The sequence below is a fragment of the Bombus pascuorum genome, chromosome 1 (genome assembly GCF_905332965.1).
Source record: "Bombus pascuorum chromosome 1, iyBomPasc1.1, whole genome shotgun sequence".
Classification (NCBI taxonomy): Eukaryota; Metazoa; Arthropoda; class Insecta; order Hymenoptera; family Apidae; genus Bombus; species Bombus pascuorum.
Window position 1 is genome coordinate 32,457,566 of NC_083488.1, and position 18,482 is coordinate 32,476,047.

The 18,482-nt window shown below is 36.0% G+C and overlaps 4 protein-coding genes across 9 annotated transcripts in view; 3 read left to right on the forward strand and 1 right to left on the reverse strand.

Annotated features, from left to right (window-relative positions):
- LOC132910452 (epidermal growth factor receptor) overlaps positions 1–11,073 on the forward strand; it is a 179,712-nt gene extending 168,639 nt beyond the window's left edge. For all 6 annotated transcript variants that reach the window (XM_060966173.1, XM_060966198.1, XM_060966190.1 and 3 more), the window contains 10 exons: positions 1,991–2,326; positions 2,602–2,986; positions 3,638–4,314; positions 4,586–4,715; positions 4,977–5,275; positions 5,850–6,151; positions 6,301–7,506; positions 7,687–8,092; positions 8,223–8,402; positions 8,521–11,073. In XM_060966173.1, the coding sequence (XP_060822156.1) occupies positions 1,991–2,326; positions 2,602–2,986; positions 3,638–4,314; positions 4,586–4,715; positions 4,977–5,275; positions 5,850–6,151; positions 6,301–7,506; positions 7,687–8,092; positions 8,223–8,402; positions 8,521–8,828 (4,229 nt within the window). In that variant the 3' untranslated portion in view covers positions 8,829–11,073. The remainder of the gene's footprint in view (positions 1–1,990; positions 2,327–2,601; positions 2,987–3,637; positions 4,315–4,585; positions 4,716–4,976; positions 5,276–5,849; positions 6,152–6,300; positions 7,507–7,686; positions 8,093–8,222; positions 8,403–8,520) is intronic.
- Positions 11,074–11,380: 307 nt separating this feature from the next.
- On the forward strand, positions 11,381–13,321 carry LOC132910599 (uncharacterized). The gene is given in 7 exon segments (XM_060966390.1): positions 11,381–11,807; positions 11,810–11,961; positions 12,040–12,297; positions 12,453–12,489; positions 12,492–12,581; positions 12,763–12,868; positions 12,960–13,321. Coding segments are annotated over 7 exon segments (1,017 nt in total). The 5' UTR covers positions 11,381–11,642; the 3' UTR covers positions 13,169–13,321.
- A 110-nt stretch (positions 13,322–13,431) lies between these two features.
- On the reverse strand, positions 13,432–14,520 carry LOC132910563 (ribosome-recycling factor, mitochondrial). The gene is made up of 2 exons (XM_060966337.1): positions 13,841–14,520; positions 13,432–13,765 (listed from the first exon to the last, which is right to left on the reverse strand). Exons 1-2 carry the CDS (start codon positions 14,404–14,406, stop codon positions 13,525–13,527), a joined length of 807 nt encoding a protein of 268 aa, XP_060822320.1. The 5' UTR covers positions 14,407–14,520; the 3' UTR covers positions 13,432–13,524.
- A 941-nt stretch (positions 14,521–15,461) lies between these two features.
- Positions 15,462–18,099, forward strand: LOC132910552 (interferon-inducible double-stranded RNA-dependent protein kinase activator A-like). The gene is made up of 3 exons (XM_060966327.1): positions 15,462–15,570; positions 15,812–16,182; positions 16,249–18,099. The coding sequence occupies exons 2-3, from the start codon at positions 15,838–15,840 to the stop codon at positions 16,909–16,911; spliced, it is 1,008 nt and encodes a 335-aa protein (XP_060822310.1). The 5' UTR covers positions 15,462–15,570; positions 15,812–15,837; the 3' UTR covers positions 16,912–18,099.
- The last annotated feature ends 383 nt before the right edge of the window (positions 18,100–18,482 follow it).

Sequence of the window (18,482 nt, forward strand, 5' to 3'; positions counted from 1 at the left end):
AAATAACTCTAATGAACTTCTTGCGCGAGCTAACGTTCTTGCCAACATCGCAATCAGGAGCTAGTCCTTGTGTCTCCTTCGCAAGAAATCCTCGCTGTTTCTTATCTTCCACAACGATTAGGACATTAATCTTCCAAGCGGTCGAAGCGCAGAAAACGCGTCCGAGGGGGCCGCGAGGCTTATTGGCCGGCAAGAATCCCGCAGCGATGCAGATCCACGGTCGATCCGCATTCTCAAAGTTTGTGGCGCCGTGGGCTGGTACGCGCGTTCTGCATTCGTCTTGCACAAGCTACGTCGCAGCATCTGGTCAGTACGAAATACCAGGGTCCGGTTGTTCCGACGCTTCTTCCCTTCTTTTCTCCACCTTCGCCCCCCTATACGTCCTACTCTCCCGATGACGTGTTCGTCGCGTCTGGCCTTCTTTTACGCGCAGTGGTCACCGAGATGCGCAAGAAGGATGTCGTTGCGCAATTATTTTCGCATGATTCCGATCGGTCGACCAGATTAAGACCGCTGATGGAACGCAGCGTCGCGTCCGTTTGCGATCCGCGTTACGCAGCAAAACCGAATTCCCCGAGTCGGGCCCGATACGTGCGACTATGCGCCGCGACGCGGGCGACGGTACGATTCCGGGGCCGAATCTCGTCGCCACACCGGGACAAAGACGTAAACAGATGAAGAAATCCCGAAGGGAAGACGGCGGATCGTGTTCGGACGTCTGTCGATCATTGGCGATCGTTTTTGTTCAGGGCGCGTCCACTCTTACCTCGATGCCGCTCCATGTTCCGGTTATTAACGAAGTTATGAATGATATCGAACAGAAATTGGCGGCGCGATCGATCGCACGGATGATAATTGAGGTTATTAAGGTTTTTGGCGAACGAGTTTCAGAACTACTCGGCTCGAATTAAACACGATTACGAAGCAGGAATTTTGGATATTCAGTCCCTCGTCTTGAGGGTACATAGCGACTCGGACTATTTCTCATAATTATAACAAGTAACTATTTTTAAGGATACAAACAATTTTTTTTCTTTAATCGTGTTCTCATTAACTACCTGTCTTTAAAGATGGTGTATGATATGTTTCATAATGAGAACGGATTAATAATCGTTAAGTTAATTTTCGATTTTTAGTAACGATAGCAAAAATTTTTACTGATCTTTTTTAACCGAAATGAAACGAAGTATACGACACGTATATAATTGTTATCGTATGTGTACGTACAGCATCGATAGACAAAGCGTGGTCACAAGATCTTCGATGCAGGACTTTGATACGTACGGTAGTTGTCAGTTGTACAACAAAATCAGGCGCGTGTGCACGCGAGTTATGGAAGTGGTTCGCCCACTGCCACGGCTTGCTTTCAAAGCTTAGAAAGCTATCTATAGATCGGAGAAGCGCTTTCGACGATGTGGGTGGCAACCTCAGACCGTTCCACTCGATGATCTTATGAACGCAGAGAACCGTCAACGTACGGAAGTCGTGCGACCAGTCTATATCTTAGTCATTTACGAAATGTCACCGTAGCTGGATCAATAGTCCTACCGTACGATGTAAGCTTTATTGCACTTTACTACACGTGTTGCTCAAACACTGACATTTGAGTACCTTGTTCGACCGCATATAAATTGTGGAACACGAAGACCGTTAACCTTTTAATTATATAGCTAAGAACGTTTCGCAATTGTGATTTTTAAACTGCGCGAGTATACGTGCTGTATAATATACTTAATATAATGAAATATTGTTATATGGTGTTTAATTTAATTCGATATTCTTCTTGTAACATGAAAATTCAAATGGTACCTAGAAGATCTCCACTGATAAACAAGTGTCTGAATCGTTTTGGAGACTATTAAATTACTTACTTGTATTTCTGTTGCACTTATCTTCTTTCTTTTTCTTTCATGAAATTTCTCATTCGATGACATAAAATAATTTATTACGTATGTATTTATGTTAAAAGCTTTCCCTTTCATTGTTACAGTTTGCATTGGAACCAATGGCCGCCTCTCCGTTCCGTCCAACAAGCAACATCACTATCGGAATCTTCGAGACCGGTACACCAACTGTACTTACGTCGACGGCAACCTGGAGATCACATGGCTCCAGAACGAGACTTTCGATCTCAGCTTTCTCCAGTATATACGAGAGGTCACCGGTTACGTGCTCATCAGCCACGTGGACGTCAAAAAGGTCGTTCTGCCGCGATTGCAGATCATACGGGGCAGAACTCTCTTCAAACTTACCATTCATGACACGGAGTTCGCCCTATTCGTCACGATGTGTCAGATGCAGAACTTGGAGATGCCGGCTCTCAGAGGTAAACGAATCTTTCGATTTTCTCTTTTAATAAGCGAAAACGTAATATTCAAGTTTCGCTGTGTCCTTCCATCCTCTGTTTTCCTTCACCCCCTTCTCTCCCATCTGTCTCTCTGCCTTCTTTAGCCCTTACACTCTTAATTAATCATTTGCACTGGAGCTTTTTGCCGAAATATCGTCTGTGCCTGGGAGGAGCACTTTCAGTGTAAAGGGTTAACAAACCTGAAATCTCACCGATATGATACACCATAACTAAATCACGCGTGTCGTTGCCAGATATCCTCAATGGCAGCGTGGGCATATACAACAACTACAACCTGTGCCACATCCAAAAGATCAACTGGGAAGAAATAATCACCGGTCCGAGTGCAACGTACTCCTACGTGTACAATTTCACGTCGCCAGAACGCGCCTGTCCGCCATGCGATAAGAGCTGCGAGCAAGGCTGTTGGGGCGAGGGGCCTGAGAACTGTCAGAAGTATTCCAAGACAAACTGTTCGCCTCAGTGTTGGCAGGGCAGGTGCTTCGGGCCCAATCCGCGGGAGTGTTGCCATCTTTTTTGCGCTGGTGGCTGCACAGGCCCGAAACAGAGCGACTGCATCGCCTGCAAGAACTTCTTCGACGACGGTGTATGCACCCAGGAATGTCCGCCCATGCAAAAGTAAGTAGATTGATCCCTATCTCTTTGATCCGTCGTGAACTATCTCGTTGTATTCTCCCCGCGAACCAGGACAAATTTGGATTGTGTTCGGATTTACATTTTGATTGACAAGTAAAATCGATAAATATCTAAATATGGAGCTTATCGTACCAATGGAATGTTTCGCGCGGATTTTTATGTCCTGAATCCTAAATGATCAAATTGAAATGATAACATCAAACACAATAGAAAAGTAAATGTTCTAATTCCGACATATATGGTTAAAATGGTAGAATCCACTGTTCAAATCTATTGCACATCACAAAAAACAATATCTTCGCGTAAAGAATCTTCCCAACAATCGCCTCATAATGTCCTGTAACAACGATATGATATTTCGTGGCCTCTACATCCGAGCGAATAGTCGGAAACTATAAACGCAAGAATGGTCTATCAACCCGCGTTGATGTCCACGCGTTTCTTGAATTTACCACGCGTTTCGAACTCGGCAACGCGTTTTACAACAGTATCCTTATCATCGATAAATCTTTCCCGCTTGCCAATATCGATTTCCCGGTACGTATCGTATAAGGAACACTCGCTAAAAAGTTGGAAACTCCCAAGTTTTATGACTTTGGCCGCACCGAGTAAGGATTACAACGATCGTTTCAGGTACAATCCTACGACGTACTCGTGGGAGGCTAATCCTGACGGGAAGTACGCGTATGGTGCAACCTGCGTGAGAAGGTGTCCAGAACACCTTTTAAAAGACAACGGAGCTTGCGTAAGATCTTGTCCGCCGAAGAAGAAGGCGTTGAACGGAGAATGCGTTCCCTGCGACGGACCTTGCCCAAAAACCTGCAAAGGCGTGGAGAAAGTACATTCCGGGAATATCGACAGTTTCAAGGATTGCACCATCATCGAGGGATCGATCACGATTCTGGACCAAAGCTTTCAAGGATTCCAACACGTGTATTCGAATTTCAGTTTCGGCAAACGTTACGAAAAAATGCATCCGGACAAGTTGGAGGTGTTCAGCACGTTGAAGGAGATCACAGGGTTTTTAAATATCCAAGGGGACCACAAGGATTTCGAGAATTTATCGTACTTCCGGAATCTGGAAGTGATAGGTGGAAGAACCTTGACGGAATACTTCGCATCACTGTACGTGGTGAAAACGTCATTGGTCTCTTTCGGACTCAGCTCTCTCAAGAAAATCTACTCCGGATCGATAGCGATATTGGAAAACAAGAATCTGTGTTACGCGCAAAGTATCAATTGGGCTAGAATCAAAAAGTCATCGGAACATGAGAGCTTGTTGTCGAACAATCGAAACGAAAGCGAATGCAGTGAGTCTTACTTACTACTTATTACTTTCTAATCCATCAAATGAGAAGTAGAATATAGTTTATACTTGGGGCGTTTAAATTTCAAGAATTATCATGTTGCGTAGTAATTTGTGTAATATTGGAAACATTATTTTATTTATATATTCATATACTTTCCATCACGTACACCTTCGTACGACTTACTCTAGCAATGCCTACTCAGCTTCTAATAATTCTCTAATAATTTATAATATAAATATATATTATATACAAATACCTTGTACAATTACAGTAAAAGATGGACTAATATGCGACGAGCAATGTTCCGACGAAGGTTGTTGGGGGCCCGGTCCGGCACAGTGTTTGTCCTGTAAGAACTTCATTCTAGGAAACGATTGCATTCAAGACTGCACCGCGCCAGGGTAAGATTAATCTCGAACATATTCAAAAATACTTTATAAATTCGTATCAATTGTATCTTAACATAAATGACACGTTTCTGTATATCAAATTTGCCTACCTCAGATTGTGGATCGAAGGTAAACTGCAAATACCTGAGAAGGCTTTGACTTTCTGCTTCACGTACGCATGCTTTCGCTCTCTTTCCATGTATATTACTTTGTTTTCCCTTATTCGGCCACCCAAGGGACATATAATTCAAAGAAATTCATCCCATTATCTAGAATTTATCGAGCGGATGAGAAGACCTGCAAGGTGTGTCACGAGGAGTGCGATGGCTCTTGCACAGGACCGAATGCCGAGCACTGTAAGAAATGCAAACACGCCCGAGATGGACCGTACTGCGTGCCAGAGTGCCCGTCCTCGAAGTATTATGACAACGGTCTGTGCAAAAGTTGTCACGAAAACTGTGTGGGTGGTTGCGACGGTCCTGAGAACAACATAGGCCCTAATGGATGCCACAGCTGCGATAAGGCGATCATAAACGGCAATTGTCTGCAGAAAAAGGAACCCTGTCCTGACGGTAGGTGATCTGCCATTTATTTCGTTTCCATAAGAACGAACTGGAATCTCAGTTCACCAAATTCCTTGTACTTAAAATCGTAATTTCACCTTTAAGCGATTTAAATAAAAATTTTCGCGTAATCGACATTTCATTGAAGCAACAAAAATTTTGTTCAAATAAATAGAGTTGACACAAACTCGGTTCTAGCAGTACCTTAAGAACGAATTTAATATTCTACAACTTTAATAAGTTCAATTTGTCGTTTCTAACTTTTCATTCACAGTTTTCTAGTAACTTTTTAAAATGCCTCTTATAATTGAATACGATGAAAAATCTTATGAATGTACTTGTGACTTTCAATTTGAAATGTTAAATAATAAAAGTGAGTAAAAATATCTTTTCTCGATACCAATTTTGTTGGATTTGTCCGAGCCGTAGGACGATCGTCTACTTATTGGAATTCGACAAAATTAAAATTGAGACCCCGTTTGCTACACAATTAATTAATTTTGAATACATGCGACTAGAGAACATTTTTACACGTAAAAATGTTATAAGATTCAGTAACTTAACAGAAATTTGTCTGTTAAAGGGTATTACTACGAGTGGGTGAGTCCTCAAGAGCAAGGACCACTGAAACCACTTGCTGGCAAAGCTGTTTGTCGCAAATGTCACTCTCGTTGCAAGAAGTGCACGGGATACGGTTTCCACGAGCACGTGTGCCAAGAATGTACAAAATACAAGAGGGGTGAACAGTGCGAAGACGAGTGTCCCGCGGATCATTTCACGGATGCCGATACTCAACTTTGTATACCATGCTACAGCGAGTGTCGAGGATGTTTCGGGCCGGGCCCAAATCAATGTTACAAATGTCGAAACTACAAGATCTACATTGTAAGTGATATACTAATTTTCAGTAAATGCAAATTGTACAGAGTATAAATTTTTAATTCAATAAAAAGAAGACTTGGATTACTTTGGAAATTCTATCAAATGTAAACTGATTTTCGAATGTCTCATCGAAGTCTATCTTCTCGTTCCAGGATGGAGATACAGACGGAAACACCACGTCTTTCAACTGCACGGAAACGTGTACTCCTGAATATCCGCACAAGATCTTCAATCCAGACAGTGAACCGTACTGTTCACTGGAAACTGTGGGTTTAGTAGAAAACGAACTTCAACCAGCTATCTTAGCAGGCGTTGCGGTATTCGCTCTAGTGTTCCTCATAATAGCGGCCATAATCATGTACTTCTGGCGTGTACGAGCAAAAGCCAAAGAAAACACTGTGAAAATGACAATGGCTCTGACAGGCTTGGACGACAACGAACCTCTTCGTCCAACTGGCGTGAAACCAAATCTAGCGAAATTACGTATCATCAAGGAAGAAGAGATGAGGAAAGGTGGAATTCTAGGTTACGGTGCTTTCGGGAACGTTTATAAAGGAGTTTGGGTGCCAGAAGGGGAGAACGTGAAGATTCCAGTGGCTATAAAGGTCTTGCAAGGTAATGGTACAGGAGCGAACACCTCGAAGGAATTCCTCGACGAGGCTTACATCATGGCTAGCGTGGAGCATCCGAATCTACTTCAATTGCTAGCTGTTTGCATGACATCGCAGATGATGCTGGTGACCCAACTGATGCCTTTAGGCTGTTTGCTCGATTTCGTGCGGAGATTTAAGGACAAAATTGGCTCGAAAGCGTTGCTAAATTGGTGCACACAGATTGCCAGAGGGATGGCTTACTTAGAAGAAAGAAGATTGGTTCATCGAGACCTTGCGGCTCGGAACGTTCTTGTGCAAACACCCAATTGTGTCAAGATTACCGACTTCGGATTGGCCAAGCTATTGGACATCAACGAAGAACAATATAAAGCTGCCGGTGGAAAGATGCCGATCAAGTGGCTGGCCTTGGAATGCATTCAACATCGGGTGTTCACTCATAAATCGGATGTTTGGGCTTTCGGCGTGACCATCTGGGAGGTTCTTACCTATGGCGGTAGACCGTATGAGAATGTGCCTGCTCGAAACGTGCCAGAATTGTTGGAAAAAGGCGAAAGGTTACCTCAACCGGCCATATGTACGATCGACGTGTATATGATTATGATTAAATGTTGGATGTTGGACGCCGAGTCGAGGCCTAGCTTCAAAGAACTGGCGGAAGACTTTGCGAAGATGTCTAGAGATCCTGGCCGATATCTTGCTATCAAGGGCGACAAATACATGAGGCTACCTTCGTATACACTGCAGGTTGGTAAAGTCCACTTAATGTTTTATTACTCCATTCTTTGCATATAATACAGAAAGAGTCGATGTCATTTCAGAATACTTCTCTTCATTACAGAAATCTCAAAATGGACGCTTATTTCTAACTAATTATTGTTCATTCATCGTAACAAGAGTGTTAAATAATTGCGATTTTGTTGTTAGGACGAAAAGGAGATGATACGAAATCTTGCATCAGCCATGGACGGTCCTGAAGCCTTGGTAGACGCTGATGAGTATCTACAACCGAAATCAAGGGCTCCCATCCCACCAGGACTTTCAGCATCCAGTACTTCCGGCTCCCCGCCAAATACACCCGTGAAAGCTTGCTGGCCCAATGGAAAACCCCTAGCCACCGATTCACCCACGCCTCAGAACCAACAAAACTTAGACAGAGAGTTGTTGAGGTATGGCGCTAATCACAGAAATGGAAATATATCGCACGAGCCAGGAAACTCCAGTCAACACGGGCATTACGCGCCTGCGAATGGTCATTGCGGTCACATCGTGGGCACGGACACTACTAGTTCGAGATATTGCTCGGATCCGTTAAAGATGATCGTTGTGAGAGGTGAGTTGATCACTCGACGAGTTTAAATAAATGGAATTTTACAATATGGTAGAACTAGTATTATTTTGTAAAATAAAGAGAAATTTAAATGAATCCATGTCAAAGATTAATTTCATTTTTGCTTACTTAGATTGCGATGTGACAGACGACTGTTTCGACGGCGAAATAAATTCTGCGCATCAGCAGGCTCAAGTAGGTAATCTCAAGCTCGACTTGCCATTAGACGAAGATGATTATTTGATGCCATCGCCGCAATTGCCAACGAATACAACGCAATACATGGATCTCATAGGTGACTCCAAACCTACGGGTAAGCACGAAACACTTTTTCTAAATCACTGAAATGAAAACACTTATCCTTTCCAAACAATTATGATACGTTCATGTATATCCGCGAAACAATTCTCAAGTTACATTATCGTTTCTAGAAATGGAACCAAAGCGAGTCAACAACGGTTACCGAAAGTATCCTGAATTCCTAACTATTCAAGGGAAAACGTCGTTAGATAATCCCGAGTATATAATGTCCCAAGACGAAGGACCATTAACCCCGCAAACTCTAGGTATTCCGACGCCTGATCTGGAAAAGGTTCTAACGAATGGAACATTTGGTTCTCAAGTGAGGCAAAGGAGTTCGGAAGAAGAATCTGACCATGAATACTACAACGATTTCGATCGCCTGGAACGGGAATTGCAGCCGCTAAAACCCCTTAGGAAGAACGAGACGACCGTTTGATTTCGAGATTCCTAAAGCTTACATCGAATAAGGACTGTTCCGTTAAGGTTCCAAGTTAGAATCGAAAAGCCGGTGTCATTCGATCGTCCGTTGATCTCAAACGCAACGGGTGATAGCATGAGCATAGAATGGCGGACGAGCCCGGCTCCTCGTATTCGAGGAAACTACACAGTGTACTTAGAAAAGACACTTCGCTGGAAAGTGCCGTGTTTGATTGTGATTAGACGTAAAACGTGTGAAACTGTGCTAATTTTCCTTCTTAACGAGCTGACTGTCGCGAACGAATAAAAATATATGTCTCGCGCCTTATAAACTGTAAAATCGTTGTTGAGCGCGTGTACGATAAACAAGTAGTGCAAAGATAATCTTAATGTGCCATTCACGGTGGCTTGTAAATAAAGAAAAAAAAGTACTGTCTACCATTTCTACAAGGCTACTAAAAGTTTAGGGAAACGACGTGCAGTAAATGGCATAAACAATTGTTACTTTCCTATCTCTGTCTTCGATTTCTAACTCTATCTTTGATGGCTCACTTTGATGGTTCATCGAGTTCTTGTACTTTGTTGACTCGTTTTACGCATGTTTGTTAGAAATTTTTATATTAAAATGTCGAAGCACAGAGGATTACACGAAAGCGCGAAGGTGGACACGTATCTTTCAAAATTATCCGCTACTCTTATCTTTTATTCCCTAAAACTGAAATTGTGTATGTAAATTCAATTGGATCTCTATTTTATGCGATCGAGCACGTATCATGAGATGCACATCGGGGCCGTTCAGAAATTCGGGACATGTAACGAATATTCAGACCGCCTCGTGGCGCGGAACATCTGTGCGGTTTGCCCCTTGACTGTGATAAAAAACGTTCTATTACTCGAGGACACTTAAAAGGAACATCTCGATCGTTTATCGATCTATCTTTGCTTCCCTTCTTCTTATATATCGCAGTAAGCTACGACAGTACAACGAATTGTCCTAATTTACTGCTTAAATGGTAATAAGTTTCCGAGTTGCAAGCGAAGACCGACCGGAATCCAGGGATTCGTCGATGCAAAATCGAACGAAACACTTGAGAAGACAACGAAGGAAGATTTTTAGATGTTTGCCGTTTCCCAGGATTCTCGTCTCGCGGCTCTACTTAAATGTTTAACGATGCCCTATATTTTTTTATGCCATCGCCTTTTGTACATGGGACCAATGAAATTGGCCTCGGCCAGAGCGCACGGAAGTATCTCGATTTTTTATGTAGGAACGCGTCTGTGTAAATAGATTAGTGGTTAGCGCGTAAGATATTCTACGTACGTAGAAAACGGAAAGTACTTGAGTAAACTAAGTAATCTGTATCTGTTTTTCTTTTCGAGTATAAAACGGACGAAAAAAGAAACGGACGTAGACGAAATAACTAAAAGCGCAGCGCCGGTATGCGAATTATACGGGGTTACGCTGTGCCGCGTAATCATAGGATTAGGACGTGCCATGTTGTGTACAGGGAACGCGCGAAAGAAAAAAAGAAATAAAAAATGATGAACACGTTTCATTGACAGGGAATTCGTGTTAAATCAAAATTTTGAAAATCGAAAAACAAATGATTTCGAGGCAATGCGTTCGATTAGCAGGAAAAGCGTGTATGAATGTGTACGAGATCCCGATCTCATTCGTGACGATACAAGTAATAAAATGAAATTTGTAACGAGTTTCTGTAATGAACTGGGACCGAGTTTCAGAAATAAAAATTGTCTAATATAATATACGACATGTTTCTCACAACAATACAATTGCACGACTTTGTAACCTCGTAACACACGAAATGCATGCTTTTACCCTTAAGAATGATAAGCCAATACGTATCGTGTACATTGCGTTAATCGTTATTAATGGTTACGTTATTGATTTCTCATCTGTAATATATTATATATGTGTAATGATTAGGTTGCCGAGCAGATCAACGTGTACCTCGAGAAACGTGTACACGTCCATTTTCGATACTCCCGCTGGAAAAAAAAGGAAGAATGAGAAAACGTGTTTCTCCATATGCTTCTGCCCATATTGTTCCCGTCTCTACGATTCCGTGTAAAACAAGTGTGAATTTGAAATTGTACAATACCGTTCGATAACCGGGATAAAATAGCTGCGAGAAATTGCATTTGCCATTCGGTTGTGGACATAGAACTTATAGAAGTTTATAATATCATTATATATCGTAAAGAAATTATTGTAATAAAGAACCATCATCATTCTTACGAAACCTCGCGATTTGTTTCTTTCTTCACCCCGTTTGACAATGATATTGACTCGCAAAAAAGAAAATGAAAATGTTTTCAAATAAGACACGTGTAACTGTATTTTTATCTTTTGTGTTCTTATATTGTTATATGTTTAGCAAATTAATTATTTTAATTAATTATTTATTTGTCCGTCAACAAGGAAATATGGACTCTGCTATGTAACAAGCGTTTTTATAATTTGATATAAATAAACGGAAATGTACATCGTCGATATTTTCAATCGCTTTCGTCAATGCATAATATGATAGTGGTGTGATGTATGTATATAGCTTTATTTGCTTCAGTCACACTTTAGTCTGCTAGTATCACAGTCTATTGTATTTTAATGTTTACTATGAGACTAAACGAACAATCATCGAATTATATTTTTTATATTTACTTATGAATCAGATTTTTAACACAAATTCATAAATATATCAGGGAAGAAGGTGGATAAATCAGGTGGAAGACGAGTTAACAGCTTATTTATCGAAAAAAAAATCTTCATCAAATTCATTGGATTATTTATTGAAAATACGCAACTTGCAACATGGAAACAATAAGTGATCCTTATCCGAGACATTTTTTCGACGATGATTCTATATTTAATGTCTACAATGAAGAATCAATAAACTTATCAGCCGGTCCTGACTTGCTCCAAAACTGTGTAGAAATTATGAAAAAAGCCACAGATCATCGCTTGGCAAAAACTTAATACATGTTAATGTGGTAGATTTAGATGAATTTGAAAAAGTAATTGTGGAAGAAAAACGCAATGGTAATTTTTTAACAAATGAGCAAAAAATATTTTGAGCTATGTTTTACACGATTCCCACTTTTCATAATCCGAATGGATCAATTTTACCACCTGGTAAGTTACATTTGATACGTCTTATTAAAATCTATTAAAAATTCCAGACGTGGTTTTAATCCTCCTTTTTTTTAATGGAAAATTGTAAGCGTCTTGTTGAAATAGCACGAAAAAGTTTTATATTAATAGCTTGTGACGATGTATATAATTTACTGTACTATGGAGACGGTTTACCGCCACATCGATTATTTTGCTATGATAAATAAACGGACCCTGAGTATAAAGGTGGCAATATTGTAATGTCAAATGGATCGTTTTCAAAAATTTTTTCTCCCGCACTTCGCTCTGGATGGATTGAATGTAGTTCACGAAATGCTAAAATCTTTAGACTTTCGTAAATATGACACTTATTTTTTATTCTACCTTTTTCATTTCATCAAGTATTAAACACAACAAGTATTAATTATAAAATTTAAACACAAAGAATTTCTAAAGATTTAGCATGTATTGCTGTTTTAACTCTTACATGTAAATCCATATTCTATCTAGAGGAATCTTGTGGAATGGTGGCGCAGTTAATCATTACTCAGTTATTAATCAGTTTCCGGTGTTGTTACAAGTTTATTACAGCTAAATCTTCAAGATAATTATCTCGATAAATTAACTCAAATATATAAGGTATATTTTCTAAACTAAACTGAAATATCTAAAATTATTGTTTTTTGTACAACATTGAAATATCCATCCTTCCACAATTACATTTATTAAGATATAAATTTATATAAATAATTACGAAAGATATATTTAAAAATGAACGTAAAACACACAGCTTAAAAATAACTAAGTATATTTTACACAGGAACGGCTATCAATATTATGTAATGTATTGGACTACTATTTACCACGATGCTGTTCATATAAAAGACCAGAAGGTGGTTACTTTGTATGGATTCATTTTCCTTTAGGTAATATATTTTCATCTAAAATTTTCTATCATGATTATTATTATTATCATGAAGAAAATTTCTAATATATGAAAATATAATTTATTTGTAGAAATAAATGCCACTGATTTTATTCAATGGTGTCAGAAAAAATACAAAGTATCCGCCATACCAGAGATACTATTCTCATATTCAGGGAAATCTCATAATTATCTTCGACTTGGCATAAGTTTTCATAGAAAAGAAGTTTTAGAAACTGCTACAAAAGCACTTTGCGAAGCTCTTCTAAACTATGTTAGAAAAAATATTGGCTGTAAATGAACTATACTATATAAATGGACTATAGTATGGTAATTTTCCAAGTGCAGTTATGTTAATGGTTAATCAATATTACAAAAAATATATTGTCTTGCATGTAGTAAAACAATCGAATTATAAAATAGAACAGCGATGTCAACTTCTTACTCTTTATAAAAATACTGTTTAATCACCAATAATTTGATTTATTTATTCCATATTAGTTTCAAGAAATTGTTCTAAACATAATTTAAAATGATGTAATGATACAAAGTACATCGATAAAATAGATGACAATAATGTTGTCATGACACTATGAGCCTTATTTATTATATATACATGTATATATGCACATGTTTACAATCATGCATTTGAAATTTTTATGATGCACCTAAAAGTTCTTTCTGTTTTGCTTTCAATAATTCTTCTGCTTTATCTACATATTGTTTTTGTATAGCACTTATATAACTTTCAGCTTTAAATGTTAAATCTTTTGGTAAACCTTCTTTTTTTTTCAAGTCTCTAATATGTTCGTTTCTTATATCACTAATAATATTTTTGCATTTAACAAAGTATTGTTTTGCTGTTTTTGCCAAATTTTCCCTATGTTCTTTTGTGACTCTATAAAATTTTATAACAACATTAATACCAGACAACAACAACACGAATTATGCATTTAATATTAACGAAACTTACTTAGGTAATGGAATATAAATTGTTGTACCATCTTGTTGTGGATTTAAATTCATATTCGATTTTGATAAAGCTTCTAAAATATTTGGGATTATTTGTGGAAATGCAGATGCATTGAGCAATACCATATTAGGTTTTCGATTAATATCTACAAGCTCTTCAAGATTATGTTCTTCATCTTCGAATGTTATAGTCAACTCTTCAACAGCACCTACTCTTGTACGTATAGCTAAGTTTTTTACCATTTCATCTTTATATTTTTGAATTGCTACATCAAATTGTGACATCATACGTTCTACCTTTACAATGTCAGATATTTCATTAAGATTAACATGTACCATTGATTTTTTATTGCTAGGTCGGTCTTTACTTTTTAACAATATATTGCCAGTAAAAAACTTATTTATATTATACAATTTGGGTGAAAAATCATACAAATTAGTATGTGTATTTGTTGATCTAAATGACATTGAAGCGATTCTGGAACTTCCCAAGTAATGTAAACATCTAGCATGTTTTGATACAATTTTCAATTCTATAATGCAAGTTCTAAAAAAGCTCAAATTCATTATTGCTTCAATACTTAATTAACGTTATGCTTTTATGCACTCTTCTTTTCTTATATAACGACAATTTACATTAATTATTAACAAGACAACAAAATTTCACTGTTATTAAATACTAATACGACTTAGTAAGGTTAGAAACCAGTATACTGTACCATACACATAATAGGCAACTTTCTACAAAATTGTGGTACTTTAAATTCATAAATATTAAGGACTATACATATTTGAAATGCGTCAACAATATTCTAGTGTATGTTATATATATTATATTATATTAGTATATTTATATATATTAGTATATTTTATAAAGTACAAATTTTTATTTAGCGTATGTTATTTTATATAATTTTATGCAAAATATATTAATATCAAATGTTCATAGTATTGATATATAGCAATAATACGATGAATATACGTGTAATATAATAAAATAAGACGTGAATTTACATTTAATTTTTATATAATTTGGATATTATTCGTTTATATTGTTTCATTAAAATAAGCCTTAATTAGTTTGAGAACACTCTCTTAGAATGTATGTATACTTATGTTGGCAATAAACTATTTTAAATAGAGTTTTCAGTTATATTTAGTTTTCTTTCAATTATGTTAATATTGAAAATCCTTGAAATAATATTATCAGATGTTGGCAAATATTAACTTCATGGACTTTTTCATATATATTGATGTGAATTGAAATAAATTTTATTTTGTTTCACATAATGATCTATTTTTATGTATATTTTAATTTATTTCCATTTGCTTATTTCTAATGTCTGTGTTTATTCCTAAACCGTCCTTTCTAGTACATTCGTTATTCGTTAGCTTTCTTTTGTACCTTATATGATGTAGTTTTATTAATTATAAAATAAATTTTATTTTCAACTACTGAATTGTGAACAAATCATGAAGATAGAAGCTGTACTTTCCCGGTCTATTAGATTTCCACATGAACCTGTTTTTCTCGAATGTTAATCTATGATTGTATAACCGGGACTTCCTATACTTTGACTGATACGTACTCAAGAATAATAATAATTGTTTAAAAAAATAGGAAGGATTGAAGTTTGTTTCGCGTTTAAAAGTTTGAGTGTCAATATAAAGCGATTAATAGAATTTGTACAACACATAGAATTACTATTGGAATCCATTTATCGTTAAACGGTAATTGTTCTTGATTAAATATGTCGTATTATAAATTTGAATATATTTTTATCGAAAAATGTTTCACACTTTCTAGATATATATAAATATTTACAACATGTTTAGATTTAGTCATTTTCTTTCTTTTACAGACAACAACGTATAGTAAATAAAAAAATATATGTATTTAACTAAATATGGCGATACATTAATGTTATTGATTGGAAAGAATTATAATATAGATACAAATTGTTGAGAATAGGATAGATAAATTTGCAACAATCTATAATGGATAAAACACCAGTATCTATTTTATATGAAATAATGGCAAAAAATCTAACAACGCCTAATTATGAGCTTATACATGACGGGGGAGGCACGCATATAAATACTTTTACATATCGGGTAACATGTGAAGGTCTTACTGCTACTGGTATTGGACGTTCTAAAAAGGATGCAAAGCATGAAGCTGCAAAGGCAATGTTAGAAGCTATTGTAGCACATAGAGGTTATCTACAGTTACCAGCATCGCCAGCACAATCTTCTGTAAGAACCCCTTTACCACCAACAATTCCTGAGCTAAAAAGAACTCCACCAGATGTACCATTTATTAATGCAGTTGGTGCTTTACAAGTAAGTTAGGTTTATTTACCTTTTGTTTGTATCAGTACAATAATATTTATATGCATATTATTGTAGGATTTATGTATTGAAAACAATTTAAAAGAACCTAAATATAAGCAAGTTAATGAGGTTGGACCTCCACATGCAAAAATTTTTAGTATTCAATGTATAGTAACAACTTTTAAAGAAACTGGTGTTGCAAGGACAAAAAAGCAAGCTAAACAGGAGGCTGCTAAAAAGATGTTAGATAAAATAACTGAATTGACAGGTAGCTTAAACATTGGAACTACTGAAGAAGCAGATGAAAGGAAAGATCATAGTCAAATTGCTAAAGCTCGATACCCGGCACTTTCAAGGTTACCTATATCTAGAAAAATTAATTTAGGTGTTAAGATATCAGAGTATCATCTACAGTTTAAGAATTTGTTAGATACTGAAATGCAGAAAGAAGTAATTGAAAAGTTAACATCTATTATTCCACAAAATGAAAATAATGAAAATAATATTTCTGAAGAATTTGTAGAAGATCTGCTAGACAAATTTCGAGCTGTCTTGGCAATCACAGGGTTAGATGTAACAACTTCAGTATTCCCTTCAAGTACAGAGTTGTTTGTTGTAACTATGAGAATAGATACGTCTCCTAGTCTTGTTGAATTTGCAATAGGAGATACAAAAACAGCCGCTCAGATGTGTACACTAACAAAATTGATTGAAACTTTGATACTTCTTTTAAAATAAAGATAAAGTAACTACACATAAAATAAGTAAATTTCAAAATATTTGTATCAAAGAATATGTTTATGTTGGAAGAATAATTGTCTAATTTTTTTTTTTTTTTTTTTTTTTTTTTTTTTTACTATATTATAATATCTTAAAGTTAGATATCAGTTAAGCCTATTATATCAATTAAATAATTTCTATGAGAGAGAGAGAGAGAGAGAGAAGTGAGGGGTTTTTATTATAGATCCTATTTCAGGTAGAAACATTTATATAATTTTTACTTTTGTTATAAAATAGTATAAGCTATATATGTGGGTGAGATTTTCTATAATATATAACAGTGTATCACTTCATTACGTAATTCTTACATAAATTAATAATTTAGTATATTATATACAATCTTCTGAGATTAACCACCATATTTTCAGACACTTGTCAGTTTGCGACAATCTGCTAAAGAAATGTTTTCAACAAAGCTTAGCTAGTTTCAAATCCGCTACGTATTCGATATCAAAAACGTCCAAGAAAGTTTCTTTTCAATAAAAAAATCAAGGTTACGTTAACTTTATTAAATGGCACTTTATATTTTGGATTTTATAGTGTTTTAGCTGGTGTTAACATGAATTCAATAGCTTATCATACAATGACCTTGAGATGGCCGAATTAAAAAATTTATGTGCGATATATAATTGTAGTTCATTGTAATATGTAATATAAAATTGTATTATTGATATCGTTGGATAAATTTATTAGTTTGGTAGTTTTAGTCTTATTTTGAATATATAATTTAATCAAAATAAAATAATTTTCCTTATTATTATATTCCTATTAATAAATACTTGTATTATAAATACAGCTACGAATCTATGAAACCCAAAATATAAGGTGCTATTTAAAAAAAGTAAATGTGATCTTGACTTTTTATCAAAAACAATTTTTTCTTGGATATTTTTGATATCCAAGTATATAGCAGATCCAAAACTAACTTCTATCCAAAACATTTGTTTGACAAATTATAGGAAACTGCCTGAAAAATGATGGATAATCTCAGAGTATACATTTTGCATGTATAAATACTTGTCTTATTTGAAATTATTAAGTATTATGAAAAGGATATTTGAATAACATCAATTGTTCTATTTAAAATTCTTAAATACGATGAGCAGAATTTGAAATATGAATATATAAACATCTATCCTCTATCAAGATGTAAGGTATAAAACTTGAACACTAATTATTATATCACAGTTTAAATTGTTATATTATATGTTCTTCTTCTTTTTTTGCAGAATCTTAAATTTTCGTTCCGAAAAAACCAAGACGGATGTAAACAAGTAATTTATATATTTTTTGAGAATTATTAGCCAAATTTTGCTATATTAAAATCTAAAATTTATTATATTTGTTCAGAAGACTTAGACCAAATCATTAAAGCACGAAGGATGTTTTATGTATATATAATATCGCATTAGAATACAAATATGTTCACTTTACATTTAAGTTATACAAATTTTTAATCTTTATCATTTGTAAATCCAAAATTTTTTATTTCTTTTATATAAAATTAGGCTGTAAGATAAGTGATAAGA

Excerpts from the sequence above, each read along its gene's own strand:
- LOC132910563 (XM_060966337.1), bottom strand. The coding sequence starts at position 14,406 with ATGAATTTGAGCTTTTTTAGAACTTGCATTATAGAATTGAAAATTGTA. Across the intron at positions 13,766-13,840 it reads ATTTATATTCCATTACCTAA|AGTCACAAAAGAACATAGGG; the intron begins GTAAGTTTCGTT and ends AAAATTTTATAG.
- LOC132910552 (XM_060966327.1), top strand. The coding sequence starts at position 15,838 with ATGGATAAAACACCAGTATCTATTTTATATGAAATAATGGCAAAAAAT. Across the intron at positions 16,183-16,248 it reads ATGCAGTTGGTGCTTTACAA|GATTTATGTATTGAAAACAA; the intron begins GTAAGTTAGGTT and ends ATATTATTGTAG.